This window comes from Schistocerca nitens, chromosome 7 (genome assembly GCF_023898315.1).
Source record: "Schistocerca nitens isolate TAMUIC-IGC-003100 chromosome 7, iqSchNite1.1, whole genome shotgun sequence".
Taxonomy (NCBI): Eukaryota; Metazoa; Arthropoda; class Insecta; order Orthoptera; family Acrididae; genus Schistocerca; species Schistocerca nitens.
Window position 1 is genome coordinate 11,732,210 of NC_064620.1, and position 21,521 is coordinate 11,753,730.

General features: G+C 40.6%; 1 protein-coding gene across 1 annotated transcript in view; it reads left to right on the forward strand.

Moving 5' to 3' along the window:
- Positions 1-19,797, forward strand: part of LOC126195119 (uncharacterized) — a 67,708-nt gene extending 47,911 nt beyond the window's left edge. The window contains exons 5-6 of the mRNA XM_049933608.1: positions 6,372-6,503; positions 19,647-19,797. Of these exons, the coding sequence (XP_049789565.1) occupies positions 6,372-6,503; positions 19,647-19,667 (153 nt within the window). The 3' untranslated portion in view covers positions 19,668-19,797. The remainder of the gene's footprint in view (positions 1-6,371; positions 6,504-19,646) is intronic.
- The last annotated feature ends 1,724 nt before the right edge of the window (positions 19,798-21,521 follow it).

A 21,521-nucleotide genomic window follows, 5' to 3' on the forward strand; every position in this document is an offset into this window, starting at 1 on the left:
CACCCCCCCTCCATCCACCCGATCCCTATATGCACTTAGCTTGTACCTTATAGCATGTAGAGTCAGGGTCCTTCTGAAGGCCCATTCCATGAGATGGAGTGGGACATTTGCATAACATTTTAAAATGATTCACATCCCAAAATTTAATTTAAACTGAAATACGAACACTCTTTCTCTGGCCATAAAACAGTATAGGCCTACATATAATTTTAGTGAAACAAAATTATAAAAATGGTATTTAATATTGTGTAAATAGTTAAAAAATAGAGGTATGATGGAATGGGGCAAGACAGAATATAAAATCCATCTGTTGTAATATAGTATAAAAATACTGCCAAATTACACCTAACTGGAGTATGAAATTTTTTGTGCTTGATAAGTGTAGTCAGTAGTCCAATCTGTATATTTAATTTTTTTACTGATGTCTGTTATTATAACAGATAAGTATCCTTCTACAAGGAGGAGGATTGACTGGCTCCAAAAGCTAGCAGATTGTAGTAGCTTATATATGTGTGTTCTGCTGCCACCGCTAGGTGAGTAGATTTTTTATCTATCCAGTTACTTATAGATGAAAGGAGAAAATATAAAAATGCAGTAAATGAAGCAGGCAAAAAGGATACAAATGTCTCAAAAATGATATCGACAGGAAGTGCAAAATGGCTAAGCAGGGATGGCTAGAGGACAAATGTAAGGATGTAGAGGCTTATCTCCCTAGGGGTAAGATAGATACTGCCTACAGGAAAATTAAAGAGACCTTTGGATAAAGGAGAACCACTTGCATGAATATCAAGAGCTTTGATGGAAACCCAGTTCGAAGCCAAGAAGGGAAAGCAGAAAGGTGGAAGGAGTATATAGAGGATCTATACAAGGGCGATATACTTGAGGACAATATTATGGAAATGAAAGAGGATGTAGATGAAGATGAAATGGGAGATATGACACTGCATGAAGAGTTTGACAGAGCACTGAAAGACCTGAATCGAAACAAGGCCCCCGGAGTAGACAACATTCCATTAGAACTACTGACAGCCTTGGGAGAGCCAGTCCTAACAAAACTCTACCATCTGGTGAGCAAGATGTATGAGACAGGCGAAATACCCTCAGACTTCAAGAAGAATATAATAATTCCAATCCCAAAGAAAGCAGGTGTTGACAGATGTGAAAATTACCGAACCATCAGTTTAATAAGTCACAGCTGCAAAATACTAACGCGAATTCTTTATAGACGAACTGGAAAAATTGATAGAAGCCGACCTCGGGGAAGATCAGTTTGGATTCCGTGGAAATGTTGGAACACGTGAGGTAATACTGACCCTACAACTTATCTTAGAAGAAAGATTAAGGAAAGGCAAACCTACATTTCTAGCTTTTGTAGACTTAGAGAAAGCTTTTGACAATGTTGACTGGAATACTCTCTTTCAAATTCTGTAGGTGGCAGGGGTAAAATACAGGGAGCAAAAGGCCATTTACAATTTGTACAGAAAGCAGATGACAGTTGTAAGAGTTGAGGGGTATGAAAGGGAAGCAGTGGTTGGGAAGGGAGTGAGACAGGGTTGTAGTCTATCCCTGATGTTATTCAATCTGTATATTGAGCAATATATCTAAAAACAAAGATGATGGTAAGTCACATCATCTTTGTTTTTAGATATATTTTTCCTACGTGGAATGTTTCCCTCTATTATAACTGTATATTGAGCAAGCAATAAAAGAAACAAAAGAAAAGTTTGGAGTAGGTATTAAAATCCATGGAGAAGAAATAAAAACTTTGAGGTTCGCCGATGACTTTGTAATTCTGTCAGATACAGCAAAGGACATGGAAGAGCAGCTGAATGGAATGGACAGTGTCTTGAAAGGAGGGTATAAGGTGAACATCAACACAAGCAAAACGAGGATAATGGAATGTAGTAGAATTAAGTCAGGTGATGCTGAGGGAATTAGATTAGGAAATGTGACACATAAAGTAGTAAAGGAGTTTTGCTATTTGGGGAGCAAAATAACTGATGATGGTCGAAGTAGAGAGGATATAAAATGTAGACTGGCAATAGCAAGGAAATCGTTTCTGAAGAAGAAAAATTTGTTAACATAGAGTATAGATTTAAATGTCAGGAAGTCGTTTCTGAAAGTATTTGTATGGAGTGTAGCCATGTATGGAAGTGAAACATGGACGATAAATAGTTTAGACAAGAAGACAACAGAAGCTTTCAAAATGTGGTGCTACAGAAGAATGCTGAAGATTAGATGGGTAGATCACATAACTAATGAGGAGGTATTGAATAGAATTGGGGAGAAGAGGAGCTTGTGGCACAACTTGACTAGAAGAAGGGATCAGTTAGTAGGACATGTACTGAGACATTGAGGGATCACCAATTTAGTATTGGAGGGCAGTGTGGAGGGTAAAAATTGTAGAGGGAGACCAAGAGATGAATACACCAAGCATATTCAGAAGGATGTAGGCTGCAGTAGGTACTGGGGGATGAAGAAGCTTGCACAGGATAGAGTAGCATGGAGAGCTGCATCAAACCAGTCTCAGGACTGAAGACCACAACAGCAACAACAACATTATAACATTAAAATTATTTCTTCAAGTGATGGAATGCAGCATTTATTGTGATGGAATAAGGCTGATTGAAGACAGTTTCATTTTAACCTGTTTCATTCTAACCTGTTTCTTATTGAAAATATTGGTTTCCAACATTAACAAGTACAAATTTTTTTAATTCTAACAAAAATATATCAACATATGTAATACCATCAATATCATGGCCAAGAAATGAAAACCTTTGTTCAGAGTTTGAACAATATCAGACCTTGGAACCCAGGCATTGTTATTTGCTTTAAAGGTAAATTGGTTGTCTGCACTATTCATTCTAAAGAATGTCACTTCTTGTTGATCAATGTCTGTTGTTATAACTCATGCTACAAAACACTTCACTCTCTGTTTGCATGCAAATTTAACAACAGCAAAGGAACCCACGAAAACATCTTTCTTTTCATCCTCCTCATCACCATTGACATTACTTAGTGTGGCACAGGGGTTAGAACACTGTACTCACATTCAGGAGGACGATGGTTCAAAACCTCATCCGGTCATTCTGAAATGGTTTTCCCAGAATTGCCTCAGGCTAATGCTGGGATGGCTCCTTTCAAAGGGCATGGCTGACTTTCTTCCCTATCCTTCCCTAATTGGATGGGACCGATGACCTCACTGTTTGGTCCCCTTCACCCAAATCAATCAACCAACCAACTTAGTGTGGGGTTACAAATTGCAGTAGTTATTTTCCTTGAAACAAAGTTAAATTCAAAAGCATTTTTGGTATGGAATATTCTTCACAAATTATTGGGTAGGGGGACAGAGCCTTCACACAATGTGCAGAGCATGTCTCAGGTAATGCTTGGACATCATAAATAGCTGCATCAAATAAAAACTTATGCTGTTCAACTAATCCTTAGAACAAAATGTCACCACAACTCATTTTCTCATTTTTTTTCTTTTTGGTAACCTCATAAAAGGACGCTGCATTTACAACCTGATATTTTCCACCAAAGACCACACGCAGTAACATTCGTTTGATTACATCACAATTCCTTCCGCAACATCTTTCCCATGAACTAACTACCATCATGTATTAAGCTAGTATTATACAGGCTGTTCATTGTAACTGAAGACATTGATATATGTCGAAAACTACACATCGGGTCAAAAAGATTTATAGTTACAGTTTGTTTTTCTCGGAGGGGGACATCCAACAATACAATACTCGAACTGCCATCTCACCCCACGTGTGGCTGGCAACTATGACATCTTCAATGGGAACCCCCATTTCTTATTGCAGATTATGATTCTACAGCAAATTCTACACATGTTTTGTCTGAAGCATTTTCTTCATTTTGCCACAAGTAGCACTGTAATTGAAGGAATAGAAAAAATAAATAATAATTTACAACATGCTGCTCAATGGCCCTCGAATATCCATTGGCTTGTGGGACTCCACCACCATGCTGTGAGAGTAGGACGGGCCAGTATTTCATTACTTCTAATTGGAAACCCCATTTGCAACGTTGTATTCCTCTGACATATCAAACAGGGAACTACTTGATGCACCACCATGCCCCTTATTAATGACAATGCTATAAAAAGGATAGATTTCTACTCACCATATAACAGAGATGTTGAGTTGCAGATGTAGTACCTATCTGCAACTCATTTCTTTTACTGTGATAGAACTGAACAAAAAAATGTACATCTTTTGACTGTGTTGAAGGGCATGTCTGCATGACAGCATAAAAACGAAATTTTACATTTACTAACAGAAGTACTCAAGAATGAATAAAAACCTAAACACAGAAATAATCTACCTCTACATCTACAACTACGTAGAAACTCCGCAAGCCCCGAAACAGTGCATGGTGGAGGGTACACTCTACAGTTACTAGACATTTCCTTTCCTGTTCCACTCGCAAATAGAGCGAGGGAAAAATGACTGTCTATATGCCTCTGTATGAACTCTAATTTCTCATATCTTATGTTTGTGGTCCTTACATGCAATGTATGTTGGTGGCAGTAGAATTGTTAGGCAGTCAGCTTAAAATGCCAGTTCTCTAAACTTTCTCAACAGTGAAACATGTGAAGAAATGAAAGAAGTTCTTTGATGAGTCAGAAAATGAAACAGTGGTTTGCAAATCTAAAGGTGGTATACTGAAGACCAATTATTTAATTATATTGAACAGACTATCCATAGAGCTCAATAATTATCTTGGTGTCTACGAACAGTTTTCTGGAAAGTTCTCTTTTTTATCCAGTTTGATTGGAAATGGACCCTGCTGAAGTGTATAATGCTGCTAAACAGCTGCAGCATGTTTACCCAAGGGATACAGAGGATTCTTTTGGAACAGAATATGTCCATCTCCCAAGATTCCTTTTCAGTTCTGGATATGAAAATGGTCCTTATTTACCAGTCTTAAATAAAATGTTAAGAGAAATGTGTCTATAACATTTATCCAAACATCAGAATTGCTCCGCAATTTTATTTGACCACACCAGCAATGAACTGCTCTGCTGAACGATCCTTCCCAGTTCTCAGAAGGGTTGAGAACTACTTGTGTGCTTCTCAGACTCAGGATCATTTGATCCGTTTGGCTGTATTAGCATTAGAAAATGATCTGACTGTGACACTGGACTTTGAAAATGTGATAAATGTGTTTTCTGATAAGGCAAGAAGGCACCATTGAACTGATGACATTCTTTGTTGATAATATGATACTCATTTACCATAATTTCATACAATATTATCCTTTCTTGTTGATTTCTTCTTTAAGTATTATATATACATCCTTCTTGTAGATTTCTTCTGTAAGTAATATTTATTACTTATTTTAAATAGTGTGTTTATAATTTTGTTGCTAAATATTTTTCAAAATTGGCTATGTTTGTTGTTGGGGAAGGTGAAAAAAGTTATTGGGCCCATGGACGTGACATTATCTAAATACGGGGCTACTCATAACTACTTCACTTTGGAGCCATCCTATGGCTGCCTTTTCATGAGCCACATGGAAGAGGCTTTCCTCAATACACAAAAACTGAGCTTCCTACCTTAGTATAGATATATCACTGACATCTTTATGGCATGGACTCATGGTGAGCAATATCTCCTCTGTTTCCTGCAACAACTCAGTTCCTTTTCCCAACTCAGTCATCTGGTCCTTCCCCAAAGCCAAAGGCACCTTCGTTGATACTAACCCCCATGACACTGAAGTCCACATCCACACCTCAGTCCACATAAAACCAAGCAACAATAGGTATGCTTTGGGAGCTACCACCCATCAAATGCTACAGCCCTAAGCATTTGTAGCAAATATATCTACACCACCACAAAATCCATCAACACCTACACCATAAACCTCTTCCAGGTTATCCTCTCTTAAAACTACAACGTAGGTCTTATTTTCAAACAAATCTCCTTAGCAGAATCCTTCTCTAACCTCAGTCTAATGCAGTTTCCAGTTTCAAAAAACTCAGAATCATCCCCCTTGTCACCCAGGCCTTGAATGCATCAACACTTTGCTATTATTGTGAAAAATCTACCCTCATCCATTACAGAGGGGTTCCTCTCATCTTGGTGTCTAACTGACGTGCCTTTCCTTTTGATCCTTCCCAACCTCTCTCTGTCTCATCCCCAAGGAAAGGACTATTACTTCCATAGCTAGATAGTATGTCACCTTCACTTTTGTATGTGCCTATCAACAGTGCTACATATTTTGCCTACTTAAGGCAAGTAAATGTCCAGCAATTCTGTCTCATTGTTTTTTCTTTTAATGTGAGCAGTCCAGCAAATGTTTCATATACTGACCATTTATTTTGTGTTCGTCTGTAGCAACTGATACAAAGCTTACAGGGCGGCTCCGTACCTTCGACTCCCACTATGCTCATAGCTGGCAGGAGACGAAGATCACTGGCCAGCAGTCTTGAAGCTATGCAAGTTTTACATTTCATCAATAACCATGAGGTATGTACTGGTTCAAAGAGTAATAGAAAATGCTGTGTGAATTACTATATGTAATTCTACAAGGAGAGCTGTAGACAACACATGTAAAACAAACAATTTCTGGAAGTAATACTTTAAATAAGCATCTTCAACTGAAGAAATGATTATGTACATTTTCACTTTTTATTAAACCTGTAAATGATGAAGATTTAAAATGTGCAAATACACTGCTTGACAAAAACAAGTGAAGCACATACAAGACATGTTCTCTGAGACAGGTAGGTTGGGTACCAGACTGCATTAGTGTTGCTACCAGGCCTGGCAGGGTATATAAGGAAGTGGAAGGAAGATTGGAATTTAATGCACTGTCTACAAAGAGATAATTAGAAATGGAGCAGAAGTTCTGATTGTTTCTAGGATGGGGAAGGTAACTGGCCATGCCTTTTCGGAGGATCAATTTGCAGAAATCACAGAAGACAGATCGGGATGGCCAACAGGGATTTGAACCGTCATTCTACCAAATGAAAGTCCAGTGTGCTAACCACTGTGCCACCATGCTTGGTGCGTCTATAAGGGACATGAACATTGTCAGATGTCGAGTGATCACTGAAAGGCATGGAAATGCTGCATACTCTCGGCAGGCAGCATTATCAGCACCTGATAGATTTTGAAAGGCTATCATCATGAGTCTCCATTTGGCCAGCTGTTCAGAGCATCTAATATCCAGATTTGTGGGGCATTTGGAGGTGATAGCAGCCCAAACTGTACGAGAATATATGGGCAGGTATACTCATTGTCAAGATTCTGGCTGAACATGTCTGATAACCACAAGAGAGAATTACTGCACATTGTAAACCTTTCACATCTGCACCTCCACCAGCCACCTGAGAACCAGTGTTGGACTCCCTGTAACATTCTGTGTCATAAAGACTCAGTTGAGACTGTCAGACTTAGAAAAAGCTTGTTTGAGTTTGAAATTACTGACTGAGCCTTGATAGGATGTGATAATGTCTCCAGCATCTGGACCTAATGCCTGTACAACTAAATTCACCAAGGATGCAAATAATGCCTGTGAAAGCCTGCCCTGTATCACCACATTGTCTAAGGCTATTCCTGCACGTGCCAGCTAAAGTTAATCAAATTATAAAGTAATCCGCTATTACTTATAAGAAACTGCTGCCGCATAATACACTCGTTGACAAAAAAGGTGAAGCATGCAGAAGAGATGATCAGATGTCAAAGTAACTTCATACATGTGCATACCATCGGCAGACGTGAAAGTAATTACAACTGCAATTCTCCGATACAAGTAGAATGGCCAACAGAGAGCATTAATGATTTTTGCATTTAATGTTGTTACTAGGCCTGACAGGGTACATAAGGGGTGGGAATAGTGTCAGATGTTGAGTGATCATTGTGAAGGTCACATAGATGCTGTGTACTTGTGTGAGACAATGTTATCAGCAACTGACAATCTGAAGGTGGTCTCACAACAGGCCTAATTTGGCCCAATGAATCACATAACATCCAGATTTGTAGGGCATTTGGATGTGAGTGTGGCCTGATGATGTTAAGCTGCATGGGAACTAGAGGGCAGGCACACTCACTGTCAAGGTTCTGGTCAACCACACCTGACCAACACAAGAGAGGATCGCCATATTATGCACCGAACACATCTTAACTCCTTCAAATCTGCACCAGCTATCGAAGAACAAGTAACGCAGTCTCTGCAACATTCTACAACACCCTGCACCGTGGGTCAGAGACTTGCAGCAGACAGACTATGGAATTACCTTCCCCTGCACAGACTGCCATTAAAACTGCAACACAAATGACTGTGTAAATGGTATAGAGGGAAAAAGTCAGGCGGGGAAGAAAAAGGCGAACTGCAACAGCCGGAAGATGGGTAATCAGGGAGATGGGTTGACTATGAATGTCATCCCATATGAATAGCAGAAAGTGCTTGTCTGCAAGAGAAAGGTGCTACAACACCTGAATGTGGACAGCGTCTTGCCATGGGGCAGAGGATTGGGATGAACTGAGAGCATGATCTAGGTCCCTCACAGTAAAGGCAGCATTGTAGCACTCCTGATTCTGAGAAGAGAAGAGTCTCTCCTGAGCCTCCTCCACTTGCTCCCAATGGAGGAAAGCAGGGTGATAGTGCGAAGAGCTTGAAACTTCCACAAAATGGCAGCCCAAAGTGTTGGAGATAGCAGTAGGGTCCACAATAACATCATCTGCTACTATAAGGTCAGAAATTGGAGAATGGATCTTGGTCCCAGAGAGTCGTCAGAGGTTGGCCCACATGATGGAGGAAGGGGTGGAACTGTTAAAAGAACTAGTTAATGAAATCCAGCTAGCTTTTTTGCTATCCCAAAAAATGTGAGGACACTTTGCACACATCTGTTTATAAGTAATGCAGTTAGCCATTGTAGGGCGATGGTTAAAAATGCAGATAGCAAGTCTCCATGCACAAATTGCACCACTGCATGCCTCAGTCCACCAAGGGACTGGGACACAACATGGTATAGAGGAAGTGCAAGGAATGGAACATTCTGCAGCAGTAAGGATAATGTTTATGAGATATTCCACCTGGTCATCACAACTGGGGAAATATTGTTCTTCAAAGGTCACCAGGGAGGAGTAAGGCTGCCAGTCAACTTTAGTAAGCTACCATTTGGGGGTGCACACAGGCAGGTGGGGTAGGAGTCAGCAAATGGACAGCATATGGGAAATGGTCACTCAAGTAGGCATCAGGAAGAATGGACCACTCAGGATGACGGGCAAGATGTGGAGTGCAGAAGGATTGGTCCAAATGGGAACAGGTGTGTGAGGAGGAGTTGTAAAGGAAAGTGTGTGCTCCAATGTTAAGGCAGAAGAGGTTGAGTTGATTAAGAAGATCAGCCAAAAGGGTACCTCTCTGACAAATCCTTGGAGAACCCCAAAGGGGTTTATGTGCATTAAAGTCACTGAGTAGCAGAAAATGTGGCGGTAGCTGCCCAGTAAGCTGGAGGAAGTCTGGCCTGATGACATTGAATGACGGAGGGATATAAAAGGTATAGAGGGAAAAAGTCAGGCGGGGAAGAAAAAGGCGAACTGCAACAGCCTGAAGATGGGTAATCAGGGAGATGGGTTGACTATGAATGTCATCCCATACGAATAGCACGATGCCTCCATGAGATGGAATGCCGACCTCAGGGGGAAAGTCAAAACGAACTGGGAAGAAATGTGAAAGCTCAAAGCGGTCGTGAGGGCACAATTTAGTTTCCTGAAGATAGAGTATAAGAGGACACTGTGATGCTAAAAGCAGCCATAAATTCTCTTTGTGGGACAAAAGGCCATGAACGTTCCACTGGTGGAGAGTCATGATGAGGAAGAGATGTAGGGGTGTCACCTCAGTGACTACCGAGTGAACCTGTGAAGCGGCACTCCTACAGAGCACAGAAGCAGGAGGATCCTGTTCCATGGGGGTCCACAAAATCATCAGCTTGCTTGTGCTGTTGGTCTGTGAACTCCAACACTGAGGCCAGCCAAGCTTTCACGTGACAACACTGTCAAAGAAGATGTTTGAGTCGGCAAAGGAGAAGACTGTTTGCCTTTGGTGGACTTCTTGAAGCCTTTCCGGTTAGAGGAAGACTTGGGTGTTGTTTGGCTGGAGGGACATTGGAAGTCTTCAGGAGAGTACTCCTTCTGTCCTTTCTGGCCTACCGGTTGTGTAGCTGGTGGCTTCGCCCCTTGAGGTGAGAGTTTGATGGCTTGTTGCACAGCTGGATGGGAGGATGGTGATGCTACCTTGACACTGGGCGATTTCACAACCTCAGAGCTGAATTTGAGGTTGCATGTCTGTGTGGTCGTGTCCTTCATGGAGTGAGAGGTAGCAAGAATAGAACTGTAAGTGCTAGACGGGAGAACACAGGGTTTGCAACAAGCAAATAACTTGCGTGCAACTGGGTAAGGCACTTTCTCCTGTACCCAGATCTCTTGGACAGCCCACTCATCAAGATACATGGGACAATCCCGGGAGGAGGTGGCATGGCAGCCATTGCAGTTCATACAGCAGGGAGAACAAGGAGGACAGTCGCCCTCATGCGCGTCCCTACCACAGGTTACACATTTGGCTGGGTGTCGACAAGATGTTCTACTGTGGTTCTAACGATGACACTGGTAGTAGTGCATCAGGTTTGGAATGTACGGCCAGACTGTGATAGTTTCATAGCCTGCTTTGATCATGGACAGATGCACCACTCTATCAAAGGCGAGAAAAAGAGTGTGGGTGAGCACCTTTTTCATCATCTGATAGACAGCAATGACATCCTGATCAGAAAGGTAAGATTGGATTTTGGCCTCAGGTAGACTGTCGAGCAGCCTAGTGTAAATAACACCACTGGAAGAATTTAAAGTTCTGTGGGCCACGACATGAACAGGGTAGCCATGGAGAAGCGAGGCAGCAAGCAGTTGTGCTTGAGAATCAGAAGGAGTCTCCAAAAGCAAAGTGCCATTCCATAACCAGAGCAGGATTTTACAGGGTCGGCAATTGCATCAATACCTTTCTGGATAATAAATCAATTAACCATGGTGAAGGACTTTCCGTCTTCAGTATGTGAGACCATGAGGAACCGTGCTGCAGCGGGTAGGGTCTTTGAATCATTAGCCTCATTATGTTGGAAGGTTCTTCAAATCATTAGCCTCATTATGTTTATGTTTCATAGATGTTGATTGTGAAGATGATTGGTTCATTGCCATGATTGACAGCATCTCTGTAGGCACTCTCCTTCCAACTGGGGGCCCCCTTCACAAGGGGGCACACCTGCCTTAGGTGATTGTTCACAACTCAGGTCACACCTCCCAAACACCTGACAGAGGGACCAATTGGCAGTTTTGGAAGGTTGCAGCTCAGGCAATCACCCCTCCCTGGGCTTGGCCCGTATCGGGGGTACGTGCGAACCCTACCTGTCGACCCGGGGCTGGGAATTACGTGTGACCCAGTCACCTGTTATGCATCGGATGCATGAGCTGGCCTCCAGGAGTGCACAGTGAGGAAGATGAAAAAGAGAAACCTCAAACACCAAAGCAGAGGAACGAGAGGAGAAGGGAAACAAAGAAAGGAAAAGAGAGCAAAAAACAGTGGTGAGACTGTTCTTACATCAGCGACAGACAATGCAGAACATTCCCGATAACACCCCCGTACATGTTCCCAAAAGGAGGGGAAAAAGAGTAGCAAGAGGATAGACATGCAGCAAGGAAGAGAAAAGATGCTGCAAAGGCTGGGGCCCCGTAGTACCCAAGTATGTATTGGCCAAAGACTGGCAAGCCCCCTAGGGGGGAGGGAGGAGGTCTGCATGATGTTTAGGTACTCTCATTTCCACCAAGATTCCGAGATCTGCCCCCAAAGGAATGTGTATGGGACCAGCTCATACTTCAAATCAAACACCAGTGCCAATGTCATAGACATCAAGGACCAGCTAACAGGTGTGGGTGAACTTGCCTCAGTAGAGGATACAACGGCACTATGATATCCTTACAAACTGCATCAGTGGATGCAACCAGGCCAGAGAGAGTTTAATGTCATATTATTACAAGGGCTCACACCGCCAAATTCTTTGTAAATTTGATTCAATATTGTAATCACTGAAATAACATCAGGTAGCCTCTCAACCTATGAAGTTTTCATTTCCTCCTACCCTTCCGGGTGCTTTACCTTTTCTTATCAGGCAGTGTATTTATGAAATTTAGAGCCACAAGTTAACTGATAAATAAGCATTGCAGCAGAGACAAAAGCATTTTATAATAGATCACATCATGTACATATGAGGTATGCATCATTTAAACAATGAGTTTAAATTTTCTTAGTAACTTAATGCATTTAAATATGTGGCAGATAAATAAGCCCATACCTCAAAAAGTGAATGTATGTGACTTTTTGTTTGTGCTTGTGTCTTCTTACATCTGCTAAGAATTTTATGTATTCATCTGCTGATTCTGAATGGGAATCTCACGGATCAACTCACAGTACACATTAACAACATTACTGTTAGAGAGAACATGGAAAATTAATTATCATTGAACTGCTATAAACTATTTGTGGTTACTAAAGTTAGGTTTAACATACTAAAATTAAAATAAAAATTATTACTCCTTTGGTTATATTGTATAGCTGCTGTTAATCATCTCTAGCTTAATGCCTATGTGATGAAGTTTATATTCATTATGGAATAACTGTTACCCATGTGCTGAAAGAATTTTATATTTTTCAACACTGACAAGGGAACCTCCCCATTGCACCCCCATCAGATTTAGTTATAAGTTGGCACAGTGGATAGGCATTGAAAAACTGAACACAGATCAATCGAGAAAACAGGAAGAAGTTGTGTGGAACTACGAAAAAATAAGCAAAATATACAAAGTGAGTAGTCCATGCGCAAAATAGGCAATATCAAGGCTAATGTGAGCTCAGGAGCGCCGTGGTCCCATGGTTAGCCTATCCAGTGTGCCAACTTATATCTAAATCTGAGGGGGGTGCGATGGGGAGGTTCCCTTGTGAGTACTGCTACTTATCATTCAATTAACAGGAGGAATGCCAGTTATGGAACCTAGATGATCAGATAATTTACAGAAGAAATGGGTAATATGGTTTGTCTGAATCTCCTTTGGATTCAAGGGAGTTCTTAATTTCCTGCTTTGTCAGATGCAACCATGCTGTGTCAGCATGTAAATAAATGCTTTGAACCATAGACAAGCATACAAAGTTTACATGGGCATAGTGTTCTGTCTTGTATTGTAGTTTTACATTACATGATCAAAATGAAACTGATTCCTATTACTAATTACAAATAACATTAACAAGAATATGTAATTGCTGGGTGTGTAATAATTCCAAGATCTCTGAAGAGGCCTCTGTGGTTATCTACTTTGCACATAATTCTTACTGCTTACGTTTTCTGAATAAACCAAGTAAAGTGTTCAGTCTCATTGGCCTTAAAGGTAATAACAAAAACACAAAAAGTGCACTACACAGCTCAGATGAATTTTTGCTTTGGGAGAGGCCGGGAGTGAGGACACAGTCCCTCCCCTCACTCCCTCCTGCCCCACAGCTGCCTATGGTCAGTGGTGTTGGCTGTCTAAAAAATATTGCTCTACTGGTAGACTTCATTGTTAACTTTATTATCAAGTGTTCCATTTTTCAACATTACATTAACAATATTTTTAGAGCAGGACATACTGTAGTGCATACATTACATTGTGGCTTACAACAACATTCCTGCTACATACATTTTTCTCAGCTGTGGACAGTAGTGAAAGTTCATAAAATAAATCAACGCCCTCCTCTTTAGGTCAACACAATTAGCAGTACTTTTAAGTGCAAACTTGCTGAACTTAATTTCCTGTTTACTGTAGTTTATCTTTGTGTTCCTTCCACTTCAGCTTGTTATCTAGATGGTCCACAAGGAATTTTATCTACTTCTACATCTACTTGGAGTTTTGTTTAGTGAGAGCCAATTAATGTACGGGTTTTGTCCTAACTGATCATTTTTATCTGTCTGAATCTGAATAATATGAGCACCTGTGAAGTTAATATACAAACTGTTCGCTTTTAACAAGTTTTAGGCCTTTTCACCTTTAAGCTGGACTGTGTCTTACATGATTCACTTTGGGCTCTTGTTTAGCATACTTGTACCATCGGCAAACATTTCATTGGATTGATTTCAAACTGATTGCTGGACACCAGATATAGTGATGTCTAGTCAGTAAGTTGAAAATCTCCTAAAATGGCCACACACATACAAAACAATAGTATGCTGAGGATTTCTTCAATTCATCTGATCCATGGAATTTCAGGAGTTCATTCTCATCACTCACTGACAAATGAAACTCAGTTACAAAAAAGAAACCTTAAATGAGATTCCTGTCAAGGGCTGCTTTATGGACAATAGTACTCGGATGAATTTAAAAGGGGTGAAACGGCATGATGCTGCTGCAGACAAAGCTGCTCCTTCCAGGCAAAGCATGCCTAATGTTTACCCACAACTTGAGGTAGTCAGCTCATAGATCCACTGTTCACTTGGCATCAACAGAATCATTACTGATCTCTCATAACACACATAGTGGTGTCTGATAGGCTGCCCAGTATATTCAGTATTGATCGAAATTGGGAGTTTGCATAAGGCCACCTTCCATCAGAACAGCTCTTCTGTGCCTCTTACTTAAGTGTTTCTTCTTCAGTCCCGTTTAAAATTGAATATCTTTTCTTTTGCATCCCTAAACTGAATTCCGTTTCTTTCTCCTATGCTGCCTGCTGTACCACCCCTCCTCTTATGCTTGTGCACCATATACACACACCAAAAACGTTTTGCATCACTTCGCTTCTGACGGTTCGAGAACCTGTACAGAAAACTGGAATAGAGATCAACATAATCATCATTTCTGCCCTTTTTATTGCTCATAAAAACCACACATTGCATGTTGTACCACCATACAGCAAGACCTTCAGAGGTGGTCATCCATATTGCTGAACACACCAGTATCTTCAGTACCCAGTAGCACTTCCTCTTGCATTGATACATGCCTGTATTCATTGTGGCATACTATCCACTAGTTCATCAAGGCACTGTTGGTCCAGATTGCCCCGTTCCTCAATGGTGATTCAGCGTAGATCCCTCAGAGTGGTTCGTGGGTCACGTAATCCATAAACAGCACTTTTCAATCTATCCCAGGCATCTTCGATAGCGTTTATGTCTGGAGAACATGCTGGACACTCTAGTTGAGCAATGTCATTATCCTGAAGGAAGCCATTCACAAGATGTGCACGATAGGGGTGTGAATTGTCATTCATAAAGACGAATGCCTCACCAACATGCTGCCGATATGGATGTGCTATCGGCTGGAGGACGGCATTCAAGTATCATAAAGCCATTACGGCACCTTCCATGAGCACCAGCAGCGTATATCGGCCCCACATAATGCCACCCCAAAACAGTAGGGAACCTCCACCTTGCTGCACTTGCTGGACAGTGTTTCTAAGGCATTCAGCATGACCGGGTTGCCTCCAAACATGTCTCCGGTATTTGTCTGGTTGAAGGCATATGTGACACTCACTGGTGAAGAGAACATGATGCCAATCCTGAGTAGTCCATTCGGCATATTGTTGGGCCCATCTGTACTGTGCTGAATGGTGTCACGGTTGCAAAGATGGACCTCGCCATGGATGTCGGTTGTGAAGTTGCGCATCACACAGCCTATTGCACACAGTTTGAGTCATAACACAATGTCATGTGGCTGCATGAAAAGCATTATTCAACATGGTGGTGTTGCTGTCATGGTTTCTCCAAGCCATAATCCATAGGCAGCGGTCATCCACTGCAGTAGTAGCCCTTGGGCAGCCTGAGTGAGGCATGTCATTGACAGTTCCAGTCTCTCTGTATCTCCTCTATGTCCGAACAACATTGCTTTGGTTCACTCTGAGACACCTGAACACTTCCCTTGTTGAGAGCCCTTCCTGGCATAAAGTAAGAATATGGACATGATCAAACCACGGTATTGACTGTCTAGGCATGATTGAACTACAGACAACATGAGCCATGTACCTCCTTCCTGGTGGAATGACTGGAACTGATCGGTTGTCGGACCCCCTCCGTCTAATAGGCGCTGCTTACGCATGGTTGTTTACGTCTTTGGGTGGGTTTAGTGACATCTCTGAACAGTCGAAGGGATTGTGTCTGTGATACAGTACCCACAGTCAATGTCTATCTTCTGGAGTTCTGGGAACCAGAGTGATGCAAAACTTTTTTTGATGTGTGCATTTGGTAGTTTTTAACAATATTCCTTATGACTGACTGGAATCATCCTCTCTTCACTTTTGTGGTGTTTCATACATGTGCAGCCAAAATCCTTAACTTTAGCTTTTTCATTTACGTTACTGTCTGAGTGACTTCTTCATCCTCTTAGTGTTCTGCACCAAATTTTTATTTTTAGCAACTTCAGTTAACATGGAGCTTTAGTTCCATAGGCAGTTTGCTATCATAGTGAATATCAGCATTCTTAAGAGGACATGTTTCTTATAATACCAGGTGATCAAAAAGTCAGTATAAATTTGAAAACTGAATAAATCACGGAATAACGTAGATAGAGAGGTACAAATTGACACACATGCTTGGAATGACATGGGGTTTAATTAGAACAAAAAAAAAAAAAATACAGAAGTTCAAAAAATGTCTGACAGATGGCACTTCATCTGATCAGAATAGCAATAATTAGCATAAAAAAGTAAGATAAAGCAAAGATGGTGTTCTTTACGGGAAATGCTCAATATGTCTACCATCATTTCTCAACAATAGCTGTAGTTGAGGAATAATGTTGTGAACAGCACTGTAAAGCATGTTCGGAGTTATGGTGAGGCATTGGCATCGGATGTTGTCTTTCAGCATCCCTAGAGATGTTGGTCGATCACGATACACTTGCGACTTCAGGTAGCCCCAAAGCCAATAATCGCACGGATTGAGGTCTGGGGACCTGGGAGGCCAAGCATGACAAAAGTGGCGGCTGAGCACACGATCATCACCAAACGATGTGCGCAAGAGATCTTTCACACGTCTAGCAACATGGGGTGGAGTGCCATCCTGCATAAACATCGTACGTTCCAGCAGGTGTTTATCAGCTAGGCTGGGGATGACGCGATACTGTAACATATCAGCGTACCTCTCACCCATCACGGTAGCAGTTACAAAACCAGAATCACGCATTTCTTCAAAGAAAAAAGGCCCGATAACGGTAGATGTGGTAAATCCAACCCATACCATGACTTTTTCGTTGTGCAATGGGGTTTCCATGACAGTTCTAGGATTTTTGGTAGCCCAAATTTTGCAGTTGTGGGCGTTGACAGACCCTTGGAGCGTGAAATGAGCTTCGTCGGTCCACAACACGTTACTCAACCAATCGTTATCTTCCGCAATCTTTTGAAATGCGCACACCACAAATGCCCTCCACTTCACTAAATCGCCAGGTAACAGTTCATGATGCCGATGGATTTTGTACGGATAGCATCGGAGGGCACGCCTCAGTGCCAACCAAACAGTAGGGTATGGAATGCCGGTGTGACGTGCGACTGCACGAGTGCTGACTTCCCCATGCATAGATGAACCCGCTACAGTCTCCATTTCTTCCTGAACTGTCTCAGCAGCATTATGCCATGTGCTCGGTCGGCCACTACGGGGTTTATCGTCTAAACAACCCGTGGCTTCAAACTTCGAAATCATTCTCGCCACAGCTGCATTTGTTACCGGACCTTTACCCATTCGAATCCCCTTCCTACGGCGATAGGATCGTAATGCTGAACTAGTACATTCCCCATTCTAATAATACAGCTTCACTAAAAGCACCTTTTCAGGTAACGTCAACATGCTGCAACTGCTGGTGCATCTGATTCTCTCTCTCATTACAGCTCCTTTTATACATGATTGTCATGCGCAGTCACTGACGTTTTGCTGTCCAGCGCCATCTGTTGGACATTTTGTGAACTTTTTTTTTTTGGTTCTAATAAAACCCCATGTCATTCCAAGCATGTGTGTTAACTTTTACCTCTCTATCTACATTATTCAGTGGTTTATTAAGTTTTCAAATTTATACTGACTTTTTGATCACCCGGTATACTGTTCCGATCATAGCAAACTGTCATGCAATAGGCATATTTTCCATGTTGCTTATGCAACCCTTCTGTCCAGCAGATTGTACGAATCTGTATGCGTACCATCAGCAATATATATTAATGGACAAAGCCAAGAGGATACAGCATCCTATGATGTCACTGCCTGTTTCCCAGACTCTGTGTCTTTTGTTCTCCTTTCATAAGTTTAGTGTAGACTGTTTGAGTGTAGCCTTATTTGCAGATGATTACCAGTTGTAGTGTTTCATCCACTGATGTTCCTGTTTCTTGTTATGTGACTGCTAACTGATAGGCATTGTTGTCATTTATCTGATTCAACTTTCCTTCTTTGGCAATGTTTTGTTAATTCGTTTTCTCTATTTTCATGATTTACTGTTTAACCTTTCTCTATTAATACATGGTTCATTCTTCTGCTAATTATTTTGTTAATGACTTCACTCTGACCATCAATATTCTATCTAGATCTTTGTTACGTTTCACCTAGAAGTTTAAAAGTTCTCTACCAGAACCCTGTTTTCTTTCTTTTATTTTTGTTTTTGCTTGCTTTTCCAAGAGCAGTTCCTGTTTTTACTATATTTATATTTTTATGATTATTGGATTGAACTCTCAATTTCAATTTATTCTTTCTCAATACCATATCTGATCTTTTTTGATGCATTTCTCATGCTCTTCTTTACCGTAGTCTGTTTGTTTTACCTGGCCACTACGTTAATTCTTTATTTTCCCTTGCCATTTGTTTCCTGTAAGCCTGAGTATCTATTGTCAATATGTTTTCCTAATTATTGCAATGAAGTTTCCGTGTTTTGTATGATTGTTTTCATCCATGTCTCTGCTTTTACGAAATACTGTTCATTCCCACACCATAAGGGTCAAGACTGCAATATTTTTAAGATCATAAATCTCACTTACTGCTGATGTGCCACTGTTGATATTCTTCTTATCTTGCCCTTTGTGCCTTCCTTTAAATAGTACATTTTAATTAGTTTCATTTCCTTTAAAACATTCCTCTCTTTTGGTGGCTGAAGACTCACTGTTTTGGAAGGACAGCTTCTGTGTAACATTTTCCTTGTGTTCATATCTTCAAACAGACTTTTGCATTTAGAGGAAAATATTTAGAGGTGATAGGATCCATTCTGAAGGGAAAATACATAACTGTGTGTCTTATTCTCGATGGATTGTTAGAAACAGCTATTTGAAAATTATCAATGTATAATGCTTGCCATGTGAATAGTGAATAGTGTTGTCAGTGACTTGAGTTGCCTACTGATAGCCCATTAATGCTCATGCCATTTTGCAAAGTTGGAGTATGCCTGCAACAGAACTTGTCTCTGTGTCTGTGGTTTAGAGTGGTGTTCTTTGTTCTGATACAAAGTTTGTCTACAGGTAATACTCTACATCTTTATTTTCATAGCTCAGCACTTTGTATGTGTTAATATATATGCTTTAGTTATGTCCATGTTATCTTTTTATGCTCTTTTACTAATTACAAATCTAATTTTTTTTAACAGTGGTCAGCAGATACTTCTTAAGGGCACTGCATCCACAACAAGAATTCAATAAAGAAGCTCACATACCATACTCTCCTGGAGAAGATCACCAAAGTTTGATTGGAAAAACTATTCCTCATTGAACATTTTATATAAACTAAAATTAATGTTCTGGCACCATCATTTAATTATTGTACTATCCAATGGGAAAACAGACTAAGTAATTGTATACTGCTTCAATTATTTTCTCAGGCAGTTGTATAAATAACCATTGGGCTTTACCCTGATGGCATAAGCCTGAGTGATGTGAGTGTGATAGAAATGTACCTTTTTTTAGATGTTGAAGTAATATTTAACTTCATTACATTACTTAATTTTACTTAATTCATGGATAGTTGTAGCTGTTAATGTATACTAAGCAACAACAAAAATAAAAATGTTGCTTAAGTCAACAAACAAAGCTCACTGTAACTTGCACTGTAGAACTAACAAAAGTTAATAATTGTTACTGTTACTAGCTGAGTAACCTAATATTGCAGGCATGTACAAAACGACAGGCAATCTCTTCAGTGCGAATGCACGCCAGGCTCAAAATCTTATGGGAATTGGCAAAATGCTGCAAGTAATAAGGATAATGGGTGAGAGGCACTACATTCGTAGTGTGTGGATAGGTTCAGAATTTTGATCTGACATTAGGCATGCTAGGGTAGTCCATGCAGTTGCAATGACCACTGTGTCCAGATGGCACAGTTGGCACAACTGCATAGTAAGCAGGAGACCTGGGTTCGGATCCCAGTTTAGCACAAATTATCAACCCTCCCCATTGATTTAAATCAGCGCCCATGGGCAGCCAATGTCTGAAATTCCTTTGTGTCTTAATTCATAGCGGCTGCTGGATCAGAATAGCGTCTGTTCTTTCGGACATGTCCAACAGACTATAAGACACACTTTTTTCTTTGAAAATTGCCTCCAAAATACAGGCGCATCATGCCAAAACCAAAATATCTCAGAAAATTCCACAAGAGTATGAAGAGACAGTATTATCTTTCCATCACTTTATTATTCAGTATCAAAAGAAAACCAGTGTGGAACTAAGGAAATAGTAAATATGGACTAAACTCCTTGGACATTTTATAAGTTGAGTAACAGAACTATTGCCATGAAAGGTGCTAAAACTGTACAAATAAAACTAGTGGACATGAAAAAATGCACTATACTGTTGTCCTGTCATGTTGTGCTGGCGCTAATAAACTTAATCCAGTGACCATTTTCAAGTACAAAATGATGCCAAAACCTTCGGAAATACCACCAGGTGGTGTTGTTCTCATACATGACAAGGGTTAGATGGACGAGTCTGTTATGAAATTATGGATTAAGAGAGTGTGGGAGAGAAGGAAAAGTGCTTTATTGAAAAAGAGTTCTTTTCTTGTGCTAGATCAGTTCAGTAGTTATTTGAAAATTCTATGAAAGAGGAATTGAGATAGGGAAATACAGAGCTTGCTGTTATTCTTGGAGGACTTACTTCACAACTGCAATTGATTCTTGATGTCATGATAAACAAACCATTTAAAGTGTATATGAGAGAGGAATGGAACAAATGGTTGATGGATGAAACACAATATGAATTCACACTCAAGGGAGTTTTAAAATGACCTACAATCAAACAAGTGTGTCAGTGGATAAAACAATCAAACAGAGAAGATGTTACTGTTAAATCTTTCAAGAAGTGCAGCAGAAGTAATGCTCTCGGCAGTGAAGACTATCTAATACATGAAGAGGGCAATGATCATGTTCAAGAGGAAGAGGAAGAAGAAGAAGATGATGAAAGTTCAGGTGATGATTTTCAGGGATTTTTAAGGTCAGTTTGGTTTTATAAACGAAGAATTTTTTTTAGTC